At 39.9% G+C, this 26,288-nt stretch overlaps 1 protein-coding gene across 6 annotated transcripts in view; it reads left to right on the top strand.

Moving 5' to 3' along the window:
- Positions 1-26,288, top strand: part of robo1 (roundabout, axon guidance receptor, homolog 1 (Drosophila)) — a 337,926-nt gene that overhangs the window by 165,878 nt on the left and 145,760 nt on the right. For all 6 annotated transcript variants that reach the window (XM_047390959.1, XM_047390958.1, XM_047390956.1 and 3 more), the window contains one exon: positions 16,748-17,074. In XM_047390959.1, coding sequence (XP_047246915.1) covers positions 16,748-17,074 — 327 coding nt within the window. The remainder of the gene's footprint in view (positions 1-16,747; positions 17,075-26,288) is intronic.

Here is a 26,288-nt window from a genome sequence, read left to right as displayed (position 1 = left end):
CTGCTGGATATTTTTTATTTCATGTGGGGCTTTTTTTCAGTGTGTTATTTGCCTCTTTTCTAAGAGTGACCTAAGGAATCGGAAAGATTTACTGCAACCCATATGTTCAGCATAAAAATTATAAATCTTTTGGCCACTGCTTAGTTTATCACTTTCAATTGGAGAAGTTAGGTAAAATCAATGGAATTCAGTATCCCTGGAAAGAATAGTTGAGGTTATTTCCACTAATAAAATATTTTGGAAAACAGTTGGAGATCGGAATATTTCCTCTCTTGCATTCATCATCATAATACCCTAATCTTCCTTCCATCTCTGTCTCCTACTCAAATATCCCAAAAGCACTTAGACAGCTATAGGTGTTTCTGCTGTGGCGTGTTGACAACAAGCTTATGGGAAATAAGGGACTCAGATAACTTCACCCCACAGCAAAGCAGTTTGATTTGCACCGTGGAAGGACAGTATTTTTAATATAGTTTTTTTGAAATATTGTGTACCTGCACAGCTGGTATGTGTTAGATGGCAGGATTTAGTAAGTGGCTGCTGGAAAGGAGACAGGCCAGTGAGCTGTTGTCTGCAAAAGGAAATTTCTTTTTGATGCCAGACTGGGCACAGACTTTCTCCCTGTGGATGTCTAGAAAAAGACTTCTTGGCAGACTTTGCCCGGTCATTAATTTTTGACCAAATATTTACCGTGCATCTCATGGCAAGCCTTGCATCCCATTTGTATTTTTCCAAGCCAGGTTTTGAATAGTTTGGGGCAATTTATGTTCCATTTGGCTGAACGTGGGCTGTGCAAACTCAGCAGGCCAATGCTGAAGTCATTTTGCCACATGCCTCCATTGACTCTTAACCTCGATCACTTTAATAATACCTCCATATTTACAACATGTGAGCCCCTCTTGCAATCACTTACTCGGGCTTGCAAATGTTGGCACTGCAATGGTTTGTGATCCATGCTTACCTCTTGTAACCTAAAGGGCACAAGAAGAATACTTGCCAAGTTAGAACTCCCAGACGGTATATAAAACACCCCTCCAACACCCAGCTGTCTAAAGGTTAGCTTTATCATGTATTTGGCAGAGCATTTAGAATACCCTACATAAACATTTAAGGTCATCAGCTCTGCTACGAGACTTTGCAATATAAAGCTGCTCCAACTGTAGACCCATATCATGCCAGCAATCAAATAAATAACATTTAAAAAGCATTAGGTATTTTTTGGCCATGCCTGTCCTATCCATTTTGGCACCCTTTCAGAGTTGTTCTTTCTCTTGGCAGCAAGCCCAAACGTCGCACTCTGTGTGGTTGGACTGTGCCTGCCCAGTGTGCTGCAAATCCCTCTTCCTCCTCACTCCACTCCAGCTCTCACTCCTGCTCAGCATTCCCTCTGCTCCGTGCCACCTAACACAGCCCCTCATAGTCTGTCACAGACAGCCTGTGCAGAAACTTGTCTTGTGCAAAGAATAGAACATCTTATTGTAATACACTCTTACAAAGGTTTTAAGGTGTCTTGAAATGTTTCTGTTTTTTTGTGTTAAAATCACAAACTTTCGTGTGTTTTATTTGAATTTTTTTTTAAAGAATCACACCAAACTATTCATATATGTTAAATAGAAGGAAAAATTACAGGGTTTTCCAATTCTTTCACACATGAGTCTATAAAGGTTGGAGCACATTTGTATTCAGTACCCCTGAGTTAATTGGAATTAGGTATGGGTTATGAGAAGGACACTCTGCCACATGCATGTGCTTTGATCCAAGGCATTTGGTTGTAGCTCATGCTGCATGTTTATGGTCATTGTCTTGCTAGAAAGTCTTTGTTTTTCACACCATACAATATAAGCCAGAATATTCAATTAGGGTCTCAATTTACCAGAGCATCTTCTTGTACATGGTTGTTGTGTCCCCTTCTTGGCGTGTTTCAAACAGTGAAAGGGAGTTCTGATGGCTTTCTTTCAACAATGACTTTTGTTCTTCGTTACTCTTCATTTGGCAGCAGATTTGTGAAATGCACAACTAACAGGAGTCCAGTTGATAGATTCTTCAACCTGAGATGTGGATCTCTGCACCTCTGACAGGGTTACAACATAGGCCTCTTGCCTGCTTCTATGATTAAAGCTGACCTTGTCCAGCCTGCCAGTTCAGATGGATTGCCATACAATGAAATATTTTCACTTGTGCCATTTTCTTTCCAATTTCAAAGCTTTTGACATTGTTTCCTAACACAGTTGTATTTATGCTGAGCCAAAGTTACACACATGGACACTATTTAATAATTATGTAAAATCTGAAGACAATTAGTCAAACTAGACTTTATTTGGAGACTTTATCAGAATAAGGGGGCCTGAATAGAAATGTGTGCCACACTTCATCACCATTACTTAAATTTCTACAAAATCGTGTTAAGGTTTCTTGTTGTTTAATTGGACTAAATATAAAAAAGTTGAAGAGGTAGGAATGCTTTTGCAAGGTAGTGTATTTTTCAAGTTATAAACTGCACAGACATAAGTTTGTAAATTATGGTAGGCATGGTCATATTAAAATCGTATAGATTCCAATTTGTATTAAAAATGCTAAATAATAAAATACCATAAAACCTTCAAAATTCCTGAGGGGAAATAAATCAATGAGATTCACTTTCTCAGATTTAAAAAAAATGTGTTTATGGTCTCCTTCTAAAACATTTATGTATTTTTCACGTCGCACTGGTCAAACCTCATTAAAAAGCAGGAAAGCTGGAAAACAAAAACAAGAGGTAATTGCCGACTCTTACTCCCTTGTGCTTCATTTCTGTAATCCCCACTCTATACAAAAACTCAGTTATTCTATGTGCTGAAGCAAGAAGGTCCCAGCCTGTCATCTGGGCTCTATATTAATTACAGCCCTTTGTCCTACAGTTTCTGCTCCACTAACTGAGTGACATCTTTGACATCGGTGTTCACAAGAAGTCTAGGCAAGGTTTTCTTCCCAGGTTGACACTGGGAATATGCAGGGTCAGCCCGAGGAGTCTTCGAGTCTGTGAAAGTTGCATACAACCCGCATATTGTGAAAAGATTGATAAATAACCGACAGACTGACACACACGCACAGAGACAGATTGACTCTTCACTAGCATCCACCCTGCTCCATTCAGCCCATCTGCAAGATCTCCAGAGCCACTTTGACAGGCAGCAGCTTCCTAACAAGCTTTGCTGTCTTTCCCACCACAGATTCCCTCCGTGTCCCAGAGAACTGATAAGATACAGAGAAGGAATTGGATTTATCCTGCAGGAATGATTCCTGGCCTCATGACCTGCTGCAGAGTTTGACAGATTTTGTTTGTTTCTAATGACACTTACTGCAACAGATTGGTGTCAGGAAAAGCTGCATTTCATCCACAATGGCCCCTTCAGTTTGTGTTAAAACTGTGTAGTATATTTTACTTCTTGCTTATATTTATTTACATATGCTATTTTTCTGCTGGGATTGTGACATTTCTGTCTTTAAAAATAACGTAGAGATTTTAAGGTATTTGTTTGGTTCTTTGAGGAGTAGAGAGTTAGTAGTGCATAATTGTGAAGTGTGGTGTGCAATTCCTTTTACTCTGTTACCCCTTTAATGAAACCCAGTATGACCAGTTGGAGGAACTGCAGAGATACTCAGTCGGAAGATTCTGTTGACAAAATAGCTATTAGTCGTGGTCTCAACAAATCTGACCCTTGTGAAAGAGAGGAATGAAGAAAGACATTGTTCAAAGAATGCGAGAACAGCCAGAAGAAATCCATTTAAATGTTGGTCTCCTCTGATAAGATGAACACACCATTCCCAGCGTGAAACATTGTCGATACAATATCACAAAAAAATGTGGGCATGTTTTTCTTTTTTCTTAACACTTCTTGATAGATGACTCTTTGTGCTGGTCTATCACACAAAATCCCAATAAATTACACTCAAGTTTATGATTGTAATGCAACAGTGTGTGAAAAGGTTGAAGGCGTGTGAATACTATTGAAAGACACTATATATGTTAATAATAGAGTATAACAATTCACCCATTACCAAGATTTGATTAAATATTTACAAGAAATAGGAAAAAAGGATGTCCCTGTTCTTAGGTGTTTATGAGTTTAAATGCCTCTTTATCATGCGACCATGCTGTCTTCCAAATGTACATGTGTTTTGGAAAGGCCTGCAGGAGATCTGCAAATACTGCTTCCATTGTCTTAGATTCCTATTGGAGCTCAATCACAAGATTGGCCCTAGCCTCCAAGAGGAGCCCTCTCCTGCAGTGTCTATTTCCCACCTCTGCCTGTTTTGCCGGGGGAGTGCCAGGGATGTTTTTCCCAGCTGACAGGGTCAGGAACTCATGCTTGTGCTCCAGGCCTAAAGATCTTGCCTGGTGTATGTACTGATGAGCCATTACTGTGAATGTTCCACAGCCTTGGAGCTCTCCGTGTGTTTTTGACCATTGGCCCTAAGTAAAAGAAGGAGAGTCCTTTATGCTATCATCAGCAGAACTGTTGTCTCTTTATTACAGATGACGAATGAGCTGTAGGATGATCAAAGGCAGTAATTGTAATAAAGCAATTCTGACTGATGTCAAGAGTGCATTAGATCCTGTTTGTAAAACTTGAAAACTAGAGCAAGGTTTTTATAAGTAAGCAAGTTATATATTATATGTTGTGCAGCAGTTCTTTTCCTGTTTGGGTTTATGACATTTTTAAAGGGAAGTTAAAGGTGCAGTCAGTTGAATAATAAACTTAATGTCTCACTGTTTTCAGTCTTGACATGTTGTTGTGAATATGTACAGTATGTGTGTATTGGGATGAAGGATGTAAAATTCATAGTTCTTCTGCATCATCTTCTTCTCATAGTTAGATTGCCTGGTGAAAGTTCTGTGACCTGTACACTCTCTACTAGTGCCCCCAAGTGGTCAAATAATTATTATCTAAATAATAAAAATGTTGGTGCAGCTGCTGTCAGAGAAATTCAAAATGCCAAGATGAGTCAGTCTTCATTAGCCCAGACGTAGTGTGTTATTATTTGGTCACTTTGCAAGATTGCTGCTTTTTATGGTGCTCATCACACAGAATGTTTTACATGCCCAAAAATCTGTGGCAGCCTGGTGTTTTTGGAGATTAACTTACATATGTTGCACTACCAGATGTGCAGGAAAGTAACATTATTATAAAAGTAACAACCTGCAGGTGGTGGGCCCCCAGTGGGCCTGAGCTTGTGCGGGAGGTTGAGAGATATCAACTAGAAATAGTCGGGCTTGCCTCCACGCACAGCATGGGCTCTGAAACCCATCTCCTTGAGAGGGGCTGGACTCTCTTCTTTGGAGTGGCCCACGGGGAGAGGCGGCGGGCTGGGGTGGGTTTGCTTGTTGCCCCCCAGCTCAGCCGTCTCGTTTTGGGGTTTACCCCAGTGGATGAGAGGGTCGCATCCCTGCGCCTTCGGGTTGGGGACAGGTCTCTGACTGTCGTTTCGGCCTACGGGCCGAGCAGTAGTGCAGGGTACCCGGTCTTCTCGGCATCCCTGTTGGGGGTGCTGGATAGTGCCCCTCCCAGGGAGGACTTCAAAGCCCACGTGGGAAACGACAGTGACACTCAGAGAGTGAGGGTCTGCTGGGAGGAATGGCCTCCCCCCGATCTGAATCCGAGTGGTGCTTTATTATTGGACTTCTGTGCTAGTCACGGATTGTCCATAATGAACACCATGTTCAAACATAAGGGTGTCCATCAGTGCACTTGGCACCAGGACACCCTAGGCAGGAGGTCAATGATCGACTTTGTTGTCGTATCATCAGACCTTCTGCTGCATGTTTTGGACAGTCGGGTGAAAAGAGGGGCTGAGCTGTCAACTGATCACCACCTGGTGGTGAGTTGGATCCGCTGGAGGAGGAGAAAGCCGGACAGACTTGGCAGGCCCAAGCGCATAGTGAGGGTCTGCTGGGAACGTCTGGCGGAGCCCTTGGCAAGGGATGTATTCAACTCCCACCTCCGGGAGAGCTTTGACCAGATTCCGGGAGATGTTGGAGGCATAGAGTCCGAGTGGACCATGTTCTCTGCATCTATTGTTGATGCTGCTGCCCATAGCTGTGGCCATAAGGTCACGGCGGCACTCTCGGAACCTGGTGGTGGACACCGGCAGTAAGAGACGCTGTCAAGCTGAAGAAGGAGTCCTATTGGCTGCGGTTGGCTTGTGGGACTCCTGAGGCGGCTGACGGGTACCGTGAGCGATTTACCGGTCGGTCTACGTTCCTACCCTCACCTGTGGCCATGAACTTTGGGTCATGACCGAAAGAACGAGATCCCTGATACAAGCGGCTGAAATGAGCTTCCTCCGTAGGGTGGCCGGGCATTCCCTTAGAGATAGGGTGAGGAGCTTGGCCATCCGGGAGGGGCTCGGAGTAGAGCCACTGCTCCTCCACATCGAGTGGAGCCAGTTGAGGTGGCTCGGGCATCTATACCGGATACTTCTTGGACGCCTTCCTTGGGAGGTGTACCAGGCACGTCCCACCGGGAGGGGGCCCAGGGGACGGCCCAGGACACTCTGGAGGGACTAGTCTCTCGGCTGGCCTGGGAACGCTTTGGGCTCCCCCCGGAGGAGCTGGAGGAGGTGTCTGGGGAGAGGGACGTCTGGGTGTCTCTGCTGAGTCTGCTGCCCCCGCGACCCGGTCCCGGATAAGTGGAAGAGAAGACCACGAGTATAATTATTTTTCTAAGGCAGTGTAGCGCTTGGTTTTTCCAAGTTGTTGTTATAAGACAACAATACTTTCTTAATAAATCACACATAAAGTCATTTACCTGTTTGTTTGTTGTTTTTATGGCTGTAACTTGCTCTATGGCATGCAGTCCAACCGCTTAATTTAAAATCCTGCTTTGCTTTACTGGTGTGCTGCTGTTAAAGAAAAACAAGGATTTTAATTTTGTTTGTTTTTGCTATTCACGTTTTTAGTTTTTCTTCGTTTTACAATAATAACAAAAAAAGAAAACAACAACAACTTTGCAGTGCTACTGATAGTAAACTAGACTTAGATATAGATTTGTATGGGATATTATTACAAAAGAAACACATCTTGGTTTTTGAAACATGAGCAAACACTGTATTTATCAGTAGAATTCACATAAATGTGCTTGTTGCACAGAATATTCTGCTTTTTGTCACATTCTGCTCTTTATAGAGTAATACTAATAACCTGATATTAGCTTTTTAGGCAGACTATGTGCTTTGATAGCCAGCTTACAGTCGACCGCTTAAGCTGCTCTTTGTTTGCCTACTGCAGTGGTAGAAAAATGTCATTTTAATTTTGTGACCAGAAATATTTCCAAACAGACAAATTTGTCTTTGTCGTAAACTGGGGAATTTTCAGAGCCTTTTGTTCAACCAGCTGACCAGCAGAAGGCAGCAATAGGTGGGGGAGGGGCAACAAAGAAATTAGCCCACTCGGGCACCTTCTGTGATATCCTTTTGAAAAGACCTTACAGCACAGGAATGCTGTGATGGACAATAGTGGGTTTGAGATGGCAAGTTTTTAAAACTTTGATATACTTTGATACCTCTCATTGTGCCCATGCCTGAGCCCACCCGAATATTCTCAGTTACTATAACAAAAAAGGAGATAAACATTTAAAAAACGTTGAGTCAAGATGCTGTGATGTGTACAAACTTAAAGGTAATAACAGTGTCTTTGACTTGAAAATGCACAAATTTGAACATAGGTACCACTTTAAGTAAGGTGATATCTCTTCTCAAGTATTGCTGTAACATAAGTGAAGATAACAATACACTGATTTGTTTGGTAAATGGAGACAAAGAAATGAGGAGAGAAAGAGGCCATAAAGCTATCCATCACCCCCCTTTATCACCCCACCTCCGCGTCTCCACATACACTCGCACACAGGGCTCTAATCCTGGGTCTTAGGAGTGTAAGCGATAGCCTTGTGTAACATTAAAAACAAGTTTGATCTGATCCAACTGGCAAAGTCATTCATGCACCACATTCCGGGGTGGGATTGTGCAGTTGAACCGCTAAAGATTTGGTCTCGTTTACCTGCTTGTGTCATCTGATCAGCAGTAGTACAGTACTTGCCTTTTCTCTGTGTTTCCATCTCTTCCTGTTATCTTTGCACCCCTCTCGCCGTTATCTTGTGTAATTCAGTAGAAAGGGTTGCCTTTTCTTTTGGATTCAATCATTAAATTGGCCAGCCATGTCCTGAGCAGGCATGGCTCCAGCCTTCGCCTGGCTACCCCGAGTGACACACCCTCTGCTCTTATCTCTGCCATAAATCCGCCTTAATTCCCTAATCACAGATTAATGGGGCTGTAGATAGGGAGTGCCCTTCTGTGCTTGGCCTCCTTTATCACAAATCCATATTCCATATCTGTGCCATTGCGTACCTGGACTTCTGATGTGGGTAGTTTTGATGTGTCATACTCTTGTAACACCTGATAACTATAGACTGTCTCTGGGACCTTGACCACCCTTATTGGAGGAATTAAACTTTATCAGTCTTTAACTCCTAATTAGTATAAAGCTTTGGATTTGTTCTGTTGCAGGAATTATAGTGAACTGTGCAACATTGTGATGCTGTTTTATCATTTAAGGAAACAGACACATTATCTTGTCTGTTTCCCTACCTCAGGGGGCTGCGTTGACAACAGATCTAAATTGCTTTACTGTCCTCTTCCCCTGTGAGTTCTTCTGGATAAAGGGCATGTGCCTGGCTCCCTTCTTCTCCCTCGCACATTGCCAAGATAGTAGCCATGGAAAAAAGCTCTGGGAAACAGTGACACATTTATTTTTAAGTCATGGAAATCACTGGACTGTAACTGATTACTGCTACTAGGTAATTGTTTTTAGTCGGTTTTCTTTATTACTTTCAGCTTCTCTCCAGCTTTACGTCAGTTCTATCTGTATGTCTGTATGCATTGAGTGGACAGTAATTAGGTTTCTAAATTTTGCACACATTTTTCTGCCTGTTTGGGTATATAGGCTTTTAACGGAGTAAGGCAGGAGTGCTGTGTTTAAGGAATGCTTCTGTGTTGGAAAAGTAACCCTGTCTAGCTTTTTGTGGTCCTGAGGCTGCCGAGAGTCAAGGATGCTACAGGGTCATCTTCCCTGCTTTCAGTCAGAGGCGTTGGATTGATTGCAAACTCCCACACATGAAAAAAACAAAACACATATTCTTATACCTAGTTGCCTTTTCTAATGGTTTACTTAGTCTGACAGTAAACATTGCCTGTGAAATTCCATGTGCTCCCAAATTAAATTTACATTAAATATTTCTTATGCACATTAAATGAAGGTCCTCATTTCATGAATGTACTGAGGCCATGTTTCAGTAAAATCCATTCATGCTGTTTGCATTGCAAAATCAGAATATCTATTTTAGCCAATATGGATTATGCTTAAAGAACTATAATTTACTGAATTCAGATGTTTTATTTTAAGCCTTCCTTTCATGAGAGTTCCTTAATTATTTATATTCAGATCAGGGAGAGTGAGTCACTTTAAAAAAATATATATTTAACTATTTTAGAACAAGGACATAATTATTACATACCTTTGTGACTGGCACATGTTGTTCAGCTAGCATTACAAAAACAGATGTCTCTTTGTTTATTTTGTATAGTACATAATTTTAAGCCCTTGGTTTGAAGTGGGAAATTTCCAAAAGGCTGCATCGTTTCCAAATCTAATATGCTCAATGATAGAAGCTGGATGTTCAAAAGAATAAAAAAGTAGCTCTATTTAGCCTTAATGTTACCTGCTGATAGTCTTGGTCTCGCTGTCCCTATCTCGTATATTTTCAGTTTTTGTAAAGCTTTGACATGGTGACACTGATTTTAGGTAATTGTTATTTTAATAAAGCTTTTAATATACAAGAGGATAAAAGAGAAGAGGCGACTATACACTTCTTGAGGAAGAAAGGACGTATACAACAGGATTTTGCTATTTTTAAACAAAGACAAATTAATTGTCTTTTAAATTGTCCTTAGTATTTTAAATTAGCTGTACAAGCCGTTAACGCCGCTAGCGTGGATAGCACTATTAAAACAACTGACTTCATGTATTTTCCTTGGAGACGTTACATCATGGATATCCATCTCCCTCCAGTCCTCATGGGCCAATATGCTGCAACTTTAAGATATATCCCTGGTCCATTGCATCTTAATCAAATGACTGAATTAACCTACTCAGCATACATTCAATATCTCCAGAGTCCTGCTTATGACCTAATTATTTAATTCACGTTTGATAAAGCAGAAACAAACCTAAGGTTTGTAGGACACCAACACTTTAGAAGTTTGAGAGGCCTGTTCTAGATCCTTAACTTTAAAATTGGAAAAAAATTCAAATTGTTAGAACACATTTGATGTTCTGCAATTAGCCTTTGTGTTTTTTGCTGAAAGTCTCTGCCTCTCCAAGCCTGATTGAACTCTCTTGCTACTTTTACTTGGATTTTATTTGTTTAATTTTATTTGTTTTAAAATCTCATGTTTTTGTTCATTTATTTTAATCACTTTTGATATTTTGCCTAATAGCTTCCCCAGCAAATTGTTGTTACTGCAGATACCTGGTAGATTTTAGTATGATTGTTATGATTTGGGGTTGTTTGGTTTTTGGTTGCGGGTTTTCCTCTTAGGTTTCTCACAGTCTTTGTCTTCTAGTCAGTCTTCTAGACAGTTTTTGTCTTCTAGTTCATGTTTTGTCAAATTAGGTTTTTGGATCTGGTTATGCTTTAGTTTCATGTTTTTCTAGTTATGTTTCTATTAGTTTGCATCCTTGAATTCCTATTTTGCTCCAGTCACGTTGTGTTCTCTCCTGTCTGTCAATTAACTTTATTTGGTTCACCTGCACTAAGCAAATCAGCCTCCTTGTTTCACCTTGTTCTTGTTCTATATATACACCTCTGTTATTTTCATTCCTTGCGGAAACATTTCGGATCATATCACCCTGTTTTCAGCCAGTAGTTACGGATCATGCTATGCCTGTCTTGCCTGCCTGTTTATTGTTTTGTCTCTGCCTCCTCTTACGAGCGAGTTTGTGTTTTTCTTATGATTAAAACCTTGTACTTACCGTCATGCTGCCTGTCCGTCTGCATTCCGGGGTCCTCCGCTACACAAGCTGTGACAATGATGATCTTAAAATGTTTGGATATTTGAGTTTATGACCTGCCAGTGATTGATCACTGGTCATTGCAGATCAAGGTGAAAACCTGCCAGTTACATGCACCAGCTGGTTTCTCATTTTATCTCCCAGTTTGCATAGTAAATTAACCTCTTATCTATTTGTGTATCACATTGAGGAAGCATGCTTGTCTTTTAAAGTTTATTGGCAGATCAGGATCTCATGTGGCCAGATGAAAATCAAGTTTGGCACCAAAACACAAATGAAATGATAAAAACTTGATTGCCTTAGTTTTAATATGCAAATAATACCTTCTGATCTGATGGCAAGAGGGTGCCTTTGGCTTGCTATGAACCATCATAAATCTCTTTATAATGATATTTTTATCTGGGTCTGGAGGGTTGTAGGAACCCGGATTTCTGATGTGAACAAAGGCCTGGAGGCCCTCAAGCATTGAACAGGTTGATCAGTGTCTCAGTCTGGACCCTTGGGTGGGTCACAAACATCAACGTTTTTGTGTTATTTGTTACTGTTAGGGCTTGTTCATTCAAAAGATTTGTTTTTTGTAGATGTAAAGTCTATGAGAACTGTTGTTTTTTAATTGCACGAGGCTTTCAAAAGCATAGTTGAAGTTTGTGAATTTTTATGTGTGTCCATGAGTAGGGGAAAAAAGAAACACAGAAGCTCACTGGCAAGTGTGAGGGTTAAGGCAGAAGGAGAATCTGGCCTTAGGCACCAATCGATCAGATCCTTGCAGTAGAAGTCCCAGCTTCCCTTTGGTAAGGCTGTGTGTTGCATTAGCTCATCTCACATTCTCTGTCTGGAAACAAAGGGAGGGGGGGTGAAAATAGGAGAGAGGGTGTTTGAAGGCAGTAGAGGAGAAGGAAGGGCAACGCTTTAAAAAAAGAAAAAGTGCTGGGATGGGTGGGTTAGATGACTCAAAGTAATGAGAGCAAGAGACTGAACAGCTTGATTCAAGAGTGAAGTGTGCACTCCTTTCTTGTTTCAGTTTTAGGTTCGGCCTTCTGTGTGTGCAGTAGTTGAAGGAATGAAATCAGTTATCATCTTAGAGTGCTTTCACCTATAGATTGGAGCATCGGGGTGTTTGTTCTGGGGTGGAATAATCCCTACCTCTGAGTGTGTCTGTTTCCCAATGGTGAGAGGTAATGGAGCTGAAGTAATGGAGCTCATTCCAAGTATCTGTTTGAATCAGCATGGCAAAGGCTCCACACATGCACATATACACAACAGGGATAGGGTTAGGGTTGTATTTACATTGCTGATAATTTATTTCCCACCTATTCTCAGCAGCTTTTCCATAAACAAACATTATTCCACTGTACACTGTATACTAAGTTTGCATGTTAGTCATGCAAATCCACTGTAATCATCTGCAGTGAACACTCAACAAAGCATTTATCATTGATTGCACTGTTGTTCTCTCACTATGCCACATCTAAATAGTAAAATAAAAATGTTTGGCCTGCATGTAAAACCCTATGCATGGTGAAAAACTAATTCTGGAAACCATCCTGAATGCTACAGCCCTATGGTGAAACATGGTGTGGGCAGAATGATACTGTGAGGTTAATTTTCTGCAACAGGGACTGGGATGCTGGTCAGAGTTGATGGGAAGATGGGTAGATCTAAATACATGAGAGAAAATTTTTAGAGGCTGCAAACAACTTGGGACTAGGAGCTCTATATGAGCAATTTATGACCTTAGTCAAACTAAATACAATTTGCTTACAGCTGGAAAAGCTAAATCATCCTTTATTAAGACAGCATATTGTTTTTTTGTAAATATCTACCATAGGATTTTTACATTTTAGTTTTTAAATGACATGGGCTATTAGTTTCATTCTGCTGTGGAAGTTCTATTAAATATTACATGGAAACACAAAGAAAGACTGCCAAAAGTGGAAATATAATTTTTTATGACATTTATATTTCAAAACATTGCTTATTTCTTTATAATTATTACCTTGTAGGGTTTAAAGCGCCACTAGGAGCTCCAGATTTGCAGATGCCTGAACTGGGGTACCACCTCATTTTTCAGCACGTCAGTGACCCTTAACATACAGTCAAAGCTACAACAGAACTCTTGCGGTTTACTTTATAATCTGATTTTGCATGTTAGTCATGCTGATCCAGTGTAATCATCCACAGTAAACACGCTGTGATCAAACACAGCGTTCATCGTTACACAGTTCTCCTGGTGGGTCACATCTAAATAGTTAATGGTTCCACTATAAAAGCCCAAACTTCAAACTGTTTCAAATTAGAGAGGAGCTGTCTAACCCGGGGAGGGTAATGTAGAGCAGATAGAACCCATGCTCTTCATAGTCCTCTTTAATAAAACATTCTAGATGTATTGCTGGGTAAAGGGCAGTGACACTTGGGGTAGTTGTTGCAGTAGTAATGGAGGGTTAACTCAGCTCTGCCTGAACAGTAGGATTAGCCTTGTTAGCATTAAGTCTATTAGTTCAAAGGTTTGCATGATGAGAGCTACAGGATACTTTGTTTAATTGTGCTTGAGGCAGCTCCAAATGCCAGAAAACATGGATGTGTAGTTTGAAAAAACTTTACAAAACAGATGAAATAATTAATCTAACCAGGGGTCTGATATGTTTCTACCTAATTTTCAATCTGTTTCAGATATAATTTTTACCCCTGCCAACTGTTAGTCATGTATTACTTAATTTCAAAAATATAGGGTTCCATGAGCAACATAAAAACCTAAATTTATTTAAAATTAATTTCTTTAAAACAGAGAACTGGGTATGTCCTAGTTTTAAATGCCACCTAAACAACAATGCAACTTAAACATTTTATAACTAGTACCACCTCAGTAAATCCAATTTAAAACTAGAACATGGTTCTATGGGTAATGTAAAAAAAGCATGGCGGCATAAATTCATATTTTTCCAAATGAATAATTTGGAAGAAAAAAAGGCTTTTGAACGCTGAGATTAATTAAAATATCAGAAAAAGGTTTGAGTAGTAGTAAAAATACATTAGGTTGAGAAGATGCATATATTTAATGGAAAAACTGGTAAGAATGAATGTATGTCTTATAATTACATTAATTTATTTTCAAAAAGTATCCCCAGTTTTAGCCTGTTATGACTATGAGCCCACATACTATTAGCCTGACGGTTAAAGGAGTCATGATCAAAATGTCCTCTGCTGGGCTGCTGGATTAATATTTCACCAGCCATAATATACATTTGCATTGCAGTGATTAATCTTCCCACAGAGCTGTCACTAATTATGCTGACTTTACTTAAAAAAATGTAGCGACCAATGGAAGATGCCTTCTCAGCATCTGTTTCTGAAAAAAGTAGGGCGGGGGCTGGGCGGATGGCTCATAAATGAGGTAGTGTGGCAAGTTCACGGGATACTGGGTAAATTAATTGCAGGCCTATGCCTCCAATTAGACCTGACTCCCTTTAATTGGTGCTGAATGGCTTCCAAAGGCCTACGGTGGGCAATATGGTGAGGAGGGATGAGCCCTCTGTCGCTCTCTGACATGCACCGAACTTTTGTGTGGAAGCACAGTGCAAGACCGACCCTTCAGGAATTCACAACAGGAAGCTGATTTACATGTAAATCAGCTTTGATAGCCACAGCTGACTGGTCAGGGAGCAATAGTAATGACCAGAGATGGCACTCGGCTGTTAACTCATTTGACACAGCTGCTGACAATGATTTAGCTTCTCTAGCAATGTGATTTCTGCTCTTGGCTCCCTGTTTGTGAGGAAACTGTGAGGTGTGCCCTTATCTTATCTTATCTTTTGTCTCTTAATTTCCTTTGGCCTTCAAGGTGCATTGTTCTTTTTTCCAGTTCCCTTTCTTGTCTTCTGTTCTTCTTTTGAATCTGAGAAATGACATTTGTTACATAAATTGCACAATTGTTGACCTTTACTGAAGGAACTCGTGCTCTAATTAAAAAGTGATGTTCCAGATTCGTCAGTTGTTATCTCTACTTATTGTATCTTCAAAACCTTCCATTTCACACTACAGATATTTCTCTCTTTGTGTTAACTTAATTACTCAAGATCAGTTCAGTAGACATGCAATAAGTATTGTCCTGTATTTATTCAAACATGCAGTGTATTCCAGGGAAACTGATAGGAAAAAGACACACATACAAGCAGTAAATCTGGAATTGAATGGAGTACTAGTCAAATAGAGCAGAATGTTTACAAATTTTATACTATGCAAAGCCTGAAATAATAATAAGGGCCTTCCAAAAGTATTCATACCAACTGGACTTTTTTCACATTTTGTCACATAACTTTAGACCTCAAGGCATTTGTATTAAGCAGTCTTTACTCCGATACCCCTAAATAAACTACATTGCAACCAGCTGTCTTTAGAAGTTACATAATTAGTAAATAGTCCCTTTGTATGTACTTTAATCAGAGCATAATCACAGCTTTGCAGGACTCAAACGTTTTTCAAAGAATATTTGTGTAGAAACAGCATCATAAAGAACAAGGAACACAGCAGACAAGTCAGGGATGTATGGCACAACTACAGACCTACAAAGACATGGGTGTCCAGCTAAAATTTACAGGTCAGCCAGAGAAAAAATATTTAGACAATGCAGAGCTGCAGACATCGACAGCTCAGGTGGGAGGATCTGTCAATGGGACAGCCATTAGTCATGTACTCCACAAATCTGGCCTTTATGAAAGAGTGGAAAGCAGAAGGGCACGGTTGAAAGAAAACCAAAGTCAGCAAAAGTCTTGTTTGCAGTTTGCCACAAACTATGCAGGAGACACCGCAGACATGTTTCCCCACAGTAAAGTATGGTGGTGACATCTCGTGCTGTGAAAATGCTTTTCTTCAGAAGGCATAGAGAAGCAGGCCAGAGTTGATCAGAAGGTAGATGGAGCTAAATACAGGGTATCCTGGAAGAATATCTTGGAGGCTGCAAAAAAACTTGAGATTTGGCAAAAGCTCACCTTCCAGCAGGACAGCTACCCTAGACATACAGCCAGTGCTACAATGAAATGGTTTTGATCAAAGCATATTCATGTGGTTAGAAAGTTCTAGTCAAAAGTCCAAAACTAAATTCTAAATTGAGAACCTGTCAAAACTGCAAAATCTATATGCAGAGATGCTCTCCATCCAGTCTGACTAAGTTTGAATTATTTTTGCAAAGATGAATGGACAAAAAAGTCAGTCTCTGGATCTGTAAAATTGGTAGCGACATATCTAAAAAGGCTTGCTATGATTGTACTAAAAGTTGCCACTACATAGCATTGACTGAGAGAGGCTGCACAAAAGCAGAAACCATATTTTTGTGATTTTTATTTGTAAACACATTTGAAAATCATGGATCATTTATCTTCTACTTTACACTTCATAGTGTTGTTGTTTTATCACCTAAAACCCCAATAAACTACACTGATGTTTGTCGTTGTAATGTGACAATGTAGAAAAGATAATAGCTATAAATACAGTTGCTAATCCACTGTATGTCTGCTATTGTAAAATGCTAAACTCTCTCTTAAAACCATTCTTCTCAGGCGGGCAAAGCTCCTATTTACAGCAAAATGACCTTGTGAGGATTGTACATTTTTACAGATGTTAGTTTTAACTGTTCCAATTCCTTTTCAGGATCTCGTCTGCGCCAAGAGGACACCCCACCTAGGATTGTAGAGCACCCATCAGACTTGATTGTATCCAAAGGGGAGCCTGCTACTCTCAACTGTAAGGCGGAAGGGCGGCCAGCTCCAACAGTGGAGTGGTACAAAGATGGTGAGCGGGTGGAAACAGACAGGGACAATCCCCGTTCCCAGCGCATGCTGCTGCCCAGCGGCTCTCTTTTCTTTCTTCGCATTGTCCATGGACGACGGAGCAAACCAGATGAAGGTTCCTATGTCTGTGTTGCTCGCAACTACCTGGGAGAAGCAGTGAGCCACAATGCCTCGCTGGAAGTAGCAAGTAAGTGCAGCACGTCTTCTGGTTTCTTTCTCCCTCTCCACTGTGAGTGTGAATAAAGAGTTTGGTTTCAGACAGACCTGAATAGCAGGCTCCAGTTTCTTCCACTGTTCCTGCTCTCAATGTGTTCATTGAGTTGGATAATCTCTCAGGAGATGGGCAGGATGTGTTTGGCCCAGAGGTCTCGACAGGCCTGTGGTGCCTTGGGGGCTAGGTGGTCTGATCATTCCAGGGTGAGTGCTTCTCTAAAGGACCCTTGGTAGGTGGTCAGAAGCTACAATAGGGAACAAAGCCCTTTCTGTTCTGGCACAGCTTCTGTTTTTTGTCCGAGAGATAGATATTAGCTTTTTATTCTGAAGCCATTGCGATTGTTGCATGTGTCTCCAGTCACCTTTGAACACAAAGCTTTGTCACTCATTTTATTGAAGTACCAAAGATGCATATTGTGTCTGATATACTCCACTTCAATGAAAAGTGGATTTAAGCATGTGCACGGTCAACTAGTAAATATTTGATCTTGCACTACATGAATTTTTAAAAATGTCTAAAGTATTGCACAATCTTTGTCTGTTGCATTCAGTGTTGACAAATTTGTTTCAAATGGTTCTTTAGAAGCAGCTTTCATCAGTAAGGTCAGCTCTTTAGACATATTATCTCTTTCTGTCTTGACTGGCTGAGAGTGCGGGCTGAGGAGGACAGCTCAAATATCAACCGCTCCTGAAGCATGCCCAGAGGCTGTCACCAACCCGCTCACTGTAATCTAATCAAGATGGGGAAAGAAAGAGTGGTACGTGTGTGTGTGCTTGACTGCTTTTAGGTGTGAATGACTCTCGAGTGTGGTGGGTGGGGTGGTGTCTTGCTTTTGGACTGTGCAGAGCAAGCCTTCAACGTCCAGGTGCAAGTCGAATGCTTGCTGTACAGTTTGCAATTTCAACTGTAATGGTAAACTCTCTGCTTTCAAATGAGTCAAAACACCTCCACTTGGATTGCTTTTCTGACATTTCCATTTGAGGTGAAGGAATTGTTTGGTTCTTCAGATGATCAGGACAGAGTGGTGTCAACGATGTGTATTGAACTCACAATCTACAGTACCTTAAGCAAAAGCCTTTCTGTCCCTTGAAATGTTCCACGTTTTGTCAGATTTCAACAACAAACTTTAAAACTTTGGTAAATTGAATGATCTTATACAGTGCTTCTCCAGTCACACAGACCACTCAAAGAGCTTTACACTAGAGCTACATTCACTAAATCACACTCACAAACATTCACACATTCATACACAGATACACAGATAAGTAGACAACTTGAAGTTAAGTGCTTTGCCCAGGGGCACATCGACATGTAGCAGGAGGACGCTGAAATCAAACCCACAACATTTGAATTGCAAGACGACTACTTTTCCCACTGAGCCACAGTAGTCTCACTTTAGTGTTTATTCTATGTAACAGAAAAAATAAACCTAAATAGTATATACATTTTTATTGGAAGACAAATTATACATGCATTCCTTTACTTCAAATAAAATTTGGAATAAAATTCTGAAGTCTAATGACTATCCTGTGAAGGCTGGCAAGAAGAAAGCCATTGTAAAAAATAAATAATACAATAAGATGTCTTATTTGTAAATTGGCGCAGGCCATGTAGGCAGATAAGCCAACATGTGAAAGAAGATGCTTTCAATGGACAAGACCAACATGTGTTAGAAAGGTCTAGTCAAAGCACTGGTGTATTGTGGTGGTTGTGGCATCAAAAATGTGTAACTATTTAAAGCACATCATTATAACCACTGTATTTTCCAAGCCAGGGCTAGAATCATGAAAAAATAGTTTTTCACAATGTATTAAAATACAAATTTGGCTTTACACATATTTTATGCTGTTTGTCTATGTGGTGAGATTTTCAGCTTGAAAAAGTTGGCCTTTGGCGGCGCTGGTGGTGTAGGGGCGAAAGCGCAGACCATATACAGAGGCTACAGTCCTCTAATGGCAGCTGTCCCGGGTTCGAGTCCTGGACCCGGCGACATTTACCAAATGTCTACCCCTCTTTCCTGTCTACCTACTGTCAAAATGGAAAAATAAAGGCCCTAGTGCTGAAAAAATATATTTTAAAGAAAAAGTTGACTTTTGGCAAGACTCGGAGCAGAGGACAAAGTACCACTGGCTCAGTCTCAAGTTTGGGCTGCTTATTTTCTGTAAGGTTCAAACATACCAGTAATGACAAACCACTACTCCCTAGCAGTCTCTCTCTCTCCTCTATGCCTAGTGTATGTCTCACACTCACTCACTCTCTGCAGCTTATGCTTAACTACATATAATTATGTTGTCGGAGCAACCAGAATGGAGCCCTGCTCACTAAAAAATAGTAGAAGAAAGGGGAAAAAAATAACAGAAACCCTGAGATTTTTTTTACAAGGCTACACTCAAATCCAGAGTGAGCAAACTACAAGCTATACATCTGTCTTATGAAGCTAGAGGGTTTTGCATTTATCTTAGTTCAAAATGTTTGTCATATAGGTATGCTATGAGAACTTTATAGAGTTCCTTTTAGTTTCAGGTGAAACTCCGAAGAAGTAAATCTTAGGTTTTAAATGGGTTTACTTTGCCTGGCTCTCCCTCTCGGACGTTAACACTTGAAAAGCTAAAAACACAGCTTTTTAAGGAGGTGGTTCTACAGGCCTGGTATTTACAGTTTCACTTACAAGCGATTGTTAATGTAATCCAAGTTTCAACAGGTTCTGTTTTGCAAGGCTACAGAACTAACCCAGTGTGTTTGGTTTATCATTAACTACATGTACAGTTCAGCCCACAATCTCTCTATCTTTGGTCTCTAACCCACAGCCTGGACTAATGCATTAACCATGAATCTTGTTTGCCTTGTTTATTCAAACAATCTTAGGATTGGGTTCTTTTCCTGCTATGTTATTATTATTATTTTTTTAATTAAAGACGTCAACATAATTTAAGGAACTTCCTTTTTACTTGAGGATGTGCAATAAAGAACAAAGAGTAAGACCCAAGAAAGTATGTTTCACAAGTAATGTGTACAAGAGAGAAATTCTAAGGAATGCTTTTGAAGTTTTTATTATAAACACACTTATAAGCCATTTTTAACAACAGTGGGCAAATGTAGGTTCAGTCACTAAAGGCAGCAAAATACATTGCTGCAGGAGACTTTATAAATATTTACAGGACAAATATGGTGGCATAATTATACCAATTTTTTCAACTCTGTTCTGGCTTGTAGGTTATGGTAGTTATATTCAGTTACATGTTCATAATAAAGAAAAATAAAACAGAAGAAATAATAGTGAGCACAAGACCACCAAATGTAGAGCGGTTATAATGTATGGAGTGCCAAACTCACACACACACAATGTCTAACCAAGACAAAAATATTGATCTTTATGTTTCCAGCTTCAATTTGAATTCATAAATGAAGATTTATATGACAATTTATTCAATAAGGAGGTGAGATTTAGGAGAAATGTTATCCAAAGCCTGAAGCTTGGAGGCTTAACAACCCAGAACCCAATGCAGGGATTTAAAAGCGCTTTATATGCATCATAATAGTAAGCGAAGCAGGAGTTATGTAAATCTCACTTTTCTCCACATAATCTGTCAACGATTTTCTCATGAGTTTTTACTGATACTACAGTAATGTAACTGTTAAAATATTATTTTCTCCTGCCAATCAAACTCTATTAGTACCTACTATTTAAGTTTGTTTTACTTCACTGTGTGCTGTTTTGTGTATAAAAACACATTAAAGTTTGTGGTTGTAACTACCCAAAACTGAAAACTTATAAAGGGTGTAAATACTTTACAAGTCATAGCAGATAATAGGAATGTGGCATATTTTTTTAAATCATTCCCAAATTTTTAGCTTTCACGCTAAAGCTCAAAAAAGAGGCCTTTACAGAATTTATTGTTTTGCTTCTCACATTTGTTTAAAGATTACAAACAGTCACACAGGAACAATGTTCTTACTATGCTCTTTACCCAGCAGTCTGCCTGAGGCTCTGAGAGGCTCTATGAATAGCTTGTTTCCCTTTTTCTGGATGTGGAGATAGTAAAGTGAGGTAATGGACGCCACACTGCGCCACTTGAGCATGAGATAACCTCGGAGCTTGATGATGTCTAGTGGCCTGGCTGACTGAACAGTATGGACCACACAAGGTTGGCTGCGGGCCTTCACATCCACACGCAAATGCCTCACACCAGAGGCAGGGTTTACTTTTCACAGCCACTAACAACAGAAGTAAAAGGATGTTTACATGAGTTTGGTCCGCTGCATGTAACTGTCTTCAGCCAAGTTTATATCGGAGTCTCACTGATCTCAATGCCGCTGTAAAATCTCTGTCACCATATGAAGACAGCTGGCTTCAATAACTATGTGACTATTGGAGGGTGGTCGGCATGTCAGATGTCTTGAAGGTGAAGGGGTCTATCCCAGCAGATTTTGTGTCATCAGTTGCGTAGGGAACAGTTGGCCAGCTCAAACCAGTCTCCAGGAAGCATTGCAAGCTCCCACTGCCTGCCAAGCTGTGCATAGTTGGGGTCTTTTTTGCTGAACCCCTTGAGAAATAATAGTTCTCGCCTTCTAGTAGCAGTCTATTTGAAATCATGGAATATTTACAATCCTGACTACTCCAAGGAAGTCTAGCCAAAAGAGTCGAATCTCTGAAAAGAGCTGGAGTTCTCATCACCCATTGACAGCAATGGGGGGTCAGCACTGCATAACTCTACACTTTATCTGACTTCTGGTTAAAATGACTTTAAGCAGTAGGAGTAGTTTAATAGAAAGCTGTAGCAGGGTTTAAAAACCTGCTTACTTTACTTTACTTTAAAACCATATTTTACCCTGATAGTGGTAACTGTCCCCTGCCTACCCAAGAACTGCTAAACTCCAGTAAAAGTGGCATTGACTGCTCTGGCAGCCTTCCAGTTGTGCTCTGTGGCAGTTATTTGTTTCACTGAGGTTCTCAGCAAATTGGTGCAAACAACACACCCAGGGGTCTGCTACATAAGTCAACATCTTGGGCTCCACAGATTCTCCTTGGCCACCACTTCAGCGTGTTTCACATTGGAATGCACACCTCTTCCACAATGTTAAACTCAGGTGGAGTGTGCATGTGTGACTGTTAATGCCATGTTTGTCTCAAGAAGAAGCCTGTGTTTCATTTTGGTGTGAAATGTCTTGCAAGTATGGTGTTGGCTGTAAAACAAATTCCTTTGTGCTAATTTAATATATCATGCTTTATTTTTAGCTATTCTAGTTCTAAAGAGTTATGAGGTGCGTACTATGAGACAAGCCAATTGTAGCCCAGTGTAGTGAACCTTCAAATTACAGTATGTCTGATTAAACTTCCAGAAGCAGCTTTATTTCTTTGAGGAACAAATGCAGGGAAGATTGGTTCAAGACATGCATCTTAATCAGACCACATTTAACACATATGTTTATGCATGCTTTGTGTGGTCTGTTGAACTTAGTATATTTATCAGTTTGGGCTGATTGGTGCAACCCATATAACTATACCAGAGGTGTCTGGGTTAGTTAATGGCCATTTGTTGGGGATAATTTCTATGATAGACCAAAAGTGTAACTATGCAGAACATGTGTTTCTGTTAGCTTGCTGCAAAAGTATGTTGACCATAACTGACCTAAGACATTGCTTTTGTGCCCCACACTCACAGCAGCTCTGCAGAGCAATGTGAAAACATGTTCACATCTCTGTTGGTTGTGTATAAATGTGTGAAATGTCAGAAGATTTTAGAACATGTTTTTGACAAACAGGAAAGCAAAACATCATCCACACACAGCCCTCCCCACCAAAACTAATATTGAGGAAGAAAATACTCACCATAGGAAAGTGTGGAGCATTGCACAAAAGAGCCAGAGCAGAGAAGCAGGGCAGCTCTTTAAGAGTTTTAAGAGCTCTGTGATGTTCTACAGTGAACATTGGCAGTAAGCCTAAAAACAACACATATCCTGTCAAGAAAAAGAAACTAGTTTGAATCGACTGGTTTACATAAGTATGAAGGCTAGAACAGAACACAATGGGTCGGGCATGTCTTCCTATGCTTTGGGAGTGTGTAAGTTATGTATTTTATTCCATCAATCTGTCATTGCATGCACATTGCTTTGCAGAACAATGTCTAATCTAGTGCTTTATGAAAAAAAACCTACCTGAGCAGAATAGGCGGGTGTACAGACTTGGTTAAAGAAGTGCATCAATCACTCTGTGCTCCACCTGTCTCTAATGGATTACATGGCCAGGGGAAACCAGAGGGACCAGCCCTTCAGAGGTACGATAGAGAACTTTTTATCTCTATATATATGAAAACAAGATTAAAGACAAAAAACAGAGCTGTGTACTGTATCATCTACAATGATGAGGTAAAATATCTATTAGTCATCTTACTCAGAATCAGTGCCATGCAAAAGTACTGTATGCATATAACTTTTTGCCATGTTACAACCGTTACAACGTTTGCCCACTCTCCTTTGCAAAATAGCTCAAGCCAAGTCAGATTGGCTGGAGAGCATCTGTGAACAACAATATTCAAGTCTTGGCACAAATTCTCATTGGTAAACTTGCTCTGTCTGTAGCTTCTCTAGAGCTACAATCAGCCTATTAGCTGCTTCTCTGATTAATGCTTTCATGCCTTTCAATAGGACATGGTCATGTTTTGGTAGGTTTGCAGTTGTGCCATACTCTTAACATTTTTGTATAATCGATTGAAGAGTGCTCCATAAAATGTTCAAAGCTTCTTCCTGGTTTTAGCTCTAACCTGTGTAGTGTGTTCCTCGGTCTTTGAGATGCTATTTGTTCACCAATTTTCTGTGACAAACCTTCACACAGCAGTTGTATTTATGTTGAGATTATGCATTGGGTTTGATTTACTGCTGTCAAAATAAAAGTGGGATAGATACTGTGTTTGTAAAAAATTGGCAAACCTTGTATTCTTTTCCTTCCACTTCACAATTTTATCATTTTTTTTTGGTCTATCATATAAAATCCCCAAAAAATACAATGAAATTAGCGGGAATAACATGGCAAAATGTAAAAAACGTTAAGCGAAGTGAATACTTCTGCAAGGCACTGAATGTTTTTTACACTTTGATCTCCACTTTTATGGAACTAGATAATCTAATGTATGTGATCTGGAAAATGCAACTGTTTAACTGTGACATTCTCCTATCCATCTCTGCAGTCATGTAGGAAATGGTTCATCACCATGAACGGGAAAAGAAATGAACTGATTCATGGAGTCCACTTTAACTACTTTGCTGAGCGATTATGCATTACATATTTTAACACTGGCCAGATATCTTAGGACATCTTTGAAAAAGTAGTGCTTTTGCACTCTGCTCTATATCTTTTTGTTGGGAGTTTAGTTTTTTTTTTTTTTCCTTGGTCACATTAGTGAATAGTTTTTTATTTCCCTCCAATCCTTTGAGTGCTTCCAGAGCAGAAAAGGACCATAAGCAGGATGGGTGCTGCATCCTAGGACTGTCAAATATGATATTAATATTATGAAGTGCAGGTCTAGGGCTGATAAGATACACTGTGAGACCTTTATTCGAGTGCTCTAGCCTAGCCACTCAGAATGAGAACTGATAGCAGACTATTTTCCCCTCTCATCCAAAAAAACTTTGTTACAGTGTTTTCTGTACAGAGTCTATGTTCTTCAAATGTTTTAAAATGTTTTGTTTTTGTACTAAATATCTTGGTTTGCTTTGATTGCCTCTTTTAATGCACGTCGTGAGCAGGATGAATGTTGCTCTCTAATCTTCACCTCTTTTGCTGAGAGCTTGATTTTGTTTATGCTGTAAAGTGTAATCTGTTCTGTGCTGTGGCCAAAAAAGACTGCATGAACATGTGTTTATGTGTCTGTGAAGATTGTGCGTGCTGTTCTGGTATCTAGTCATATGACGAGGCTTTCTGCTACATGGGCATACTCTGGTTATTAAAACCCTTGCTTGAAACCTTCCATCGTGCTCCTCCGTCCGAGATGATGGACTTACGGGCATTAACCAGTTTGGTAAGGAGAGTCCAGCACTTCAGAAAAGTAAAACAATTATGTAATTAAGGTGAGTCGATTCATTCCTGAGTGACATACAACAAACTTCTCACCTTTTAGCTACTCTAAATCATAGATGAATGAAGACAGACTCAACAAGTTTGTTCAAAACTTATGTTAAAGTTGCTTTTATATAGCGAAAAAGCTCTAGGTAACAGGATTTCTTAAAATAATCTTAAACCTTAGAACGATTGGAGAGTGTGTGATTGGAGACTGTGTTATATCCTGTGCTAAATGAATCCAACTATCAAAGTAACCTTGGGCAGAATGGAAAAGGTTTAAAAACACGTATTTATTTTATCATTGAAAACTGGAGGTGACAGGAAGGGAAATGACTACGTCTGACATCTAGATCCGAAACAACTCTGATTCCACAGACAATGACATGTCAGTTTTTTTCTCCAAAAGCACAATCATTGTTCAGTATCACAGTATCATAAACATAATATCTAAAGCACCAATACTTCTATCCGGGCTGCAAAAAGAAACTTCCAGCGTCATTCCCCTAGCTTACAATAGGAAAGAACCGTTATTGATTTTAATTTTTGTTTCTCTGCAAAACTGCAATGTGATCAATTGTATGCAGTTAATGTTACGACAACATCAGTCACAATTTGCGCTGCCTTCAAATTATAAACCTTCTGTGATTTCTGCCAAATATATCCAACCTCAGGCTGTTCCATGACAGAGATGGAATTTCAAAACGGTAAAATATAGAACCTTTGCATATTGCCCTCAGCCTTCCTGTTATCTGCTAAAAATCTTGCTCTCGCTTGCTCTCTCACAGCTCAAATGAACAAAAGACATGTATTGACATATTGACATGTTTTGACATGTTTTAAAAATACTTTTTAAGAAAACGAGAGGGTCACCAGCTGATTTTTCGGCACAACCCTTAGTTTGCTTCTGCCTCAACTGGACAGTATATATAACCAGTTTTAGCAGCCAACAAGACTAGAAAAAGTTTTAACAAACAGTCTCCATTTGTTCTATCCCAAATACATATCAGGTAAATTTGTAGGCTACTTTGCTGCTATGTGGGATTTCTTGGGTTATTGAAAGGAAGTCAGGTGTGGCCACAAGCTTATTGTGTTAAAATTGCCTCTCTTGTGTAAAATGTTTCTCAGTGTGTA

Source organism: Girardinichthys multiradiatus, chromosome 18 (genome assembly GCF_021462225.1).
Source record: "Girardinichthys multiradiatus isolate DD_20200921_A chromosome 18, DD_fGirMul_XY1, whole genome shotgun sequence".
NCBI classification, from domain to species: Eukaryota; Metazoa; Chordata; class Actinopteri; order Cyprinodontiformes; family Goodeidae; genus Girardinichthys; species Girardinichthys multiradiatus.
This window is presented reverse-complemented; position numbering and strand designations above follow the sequence as displayed.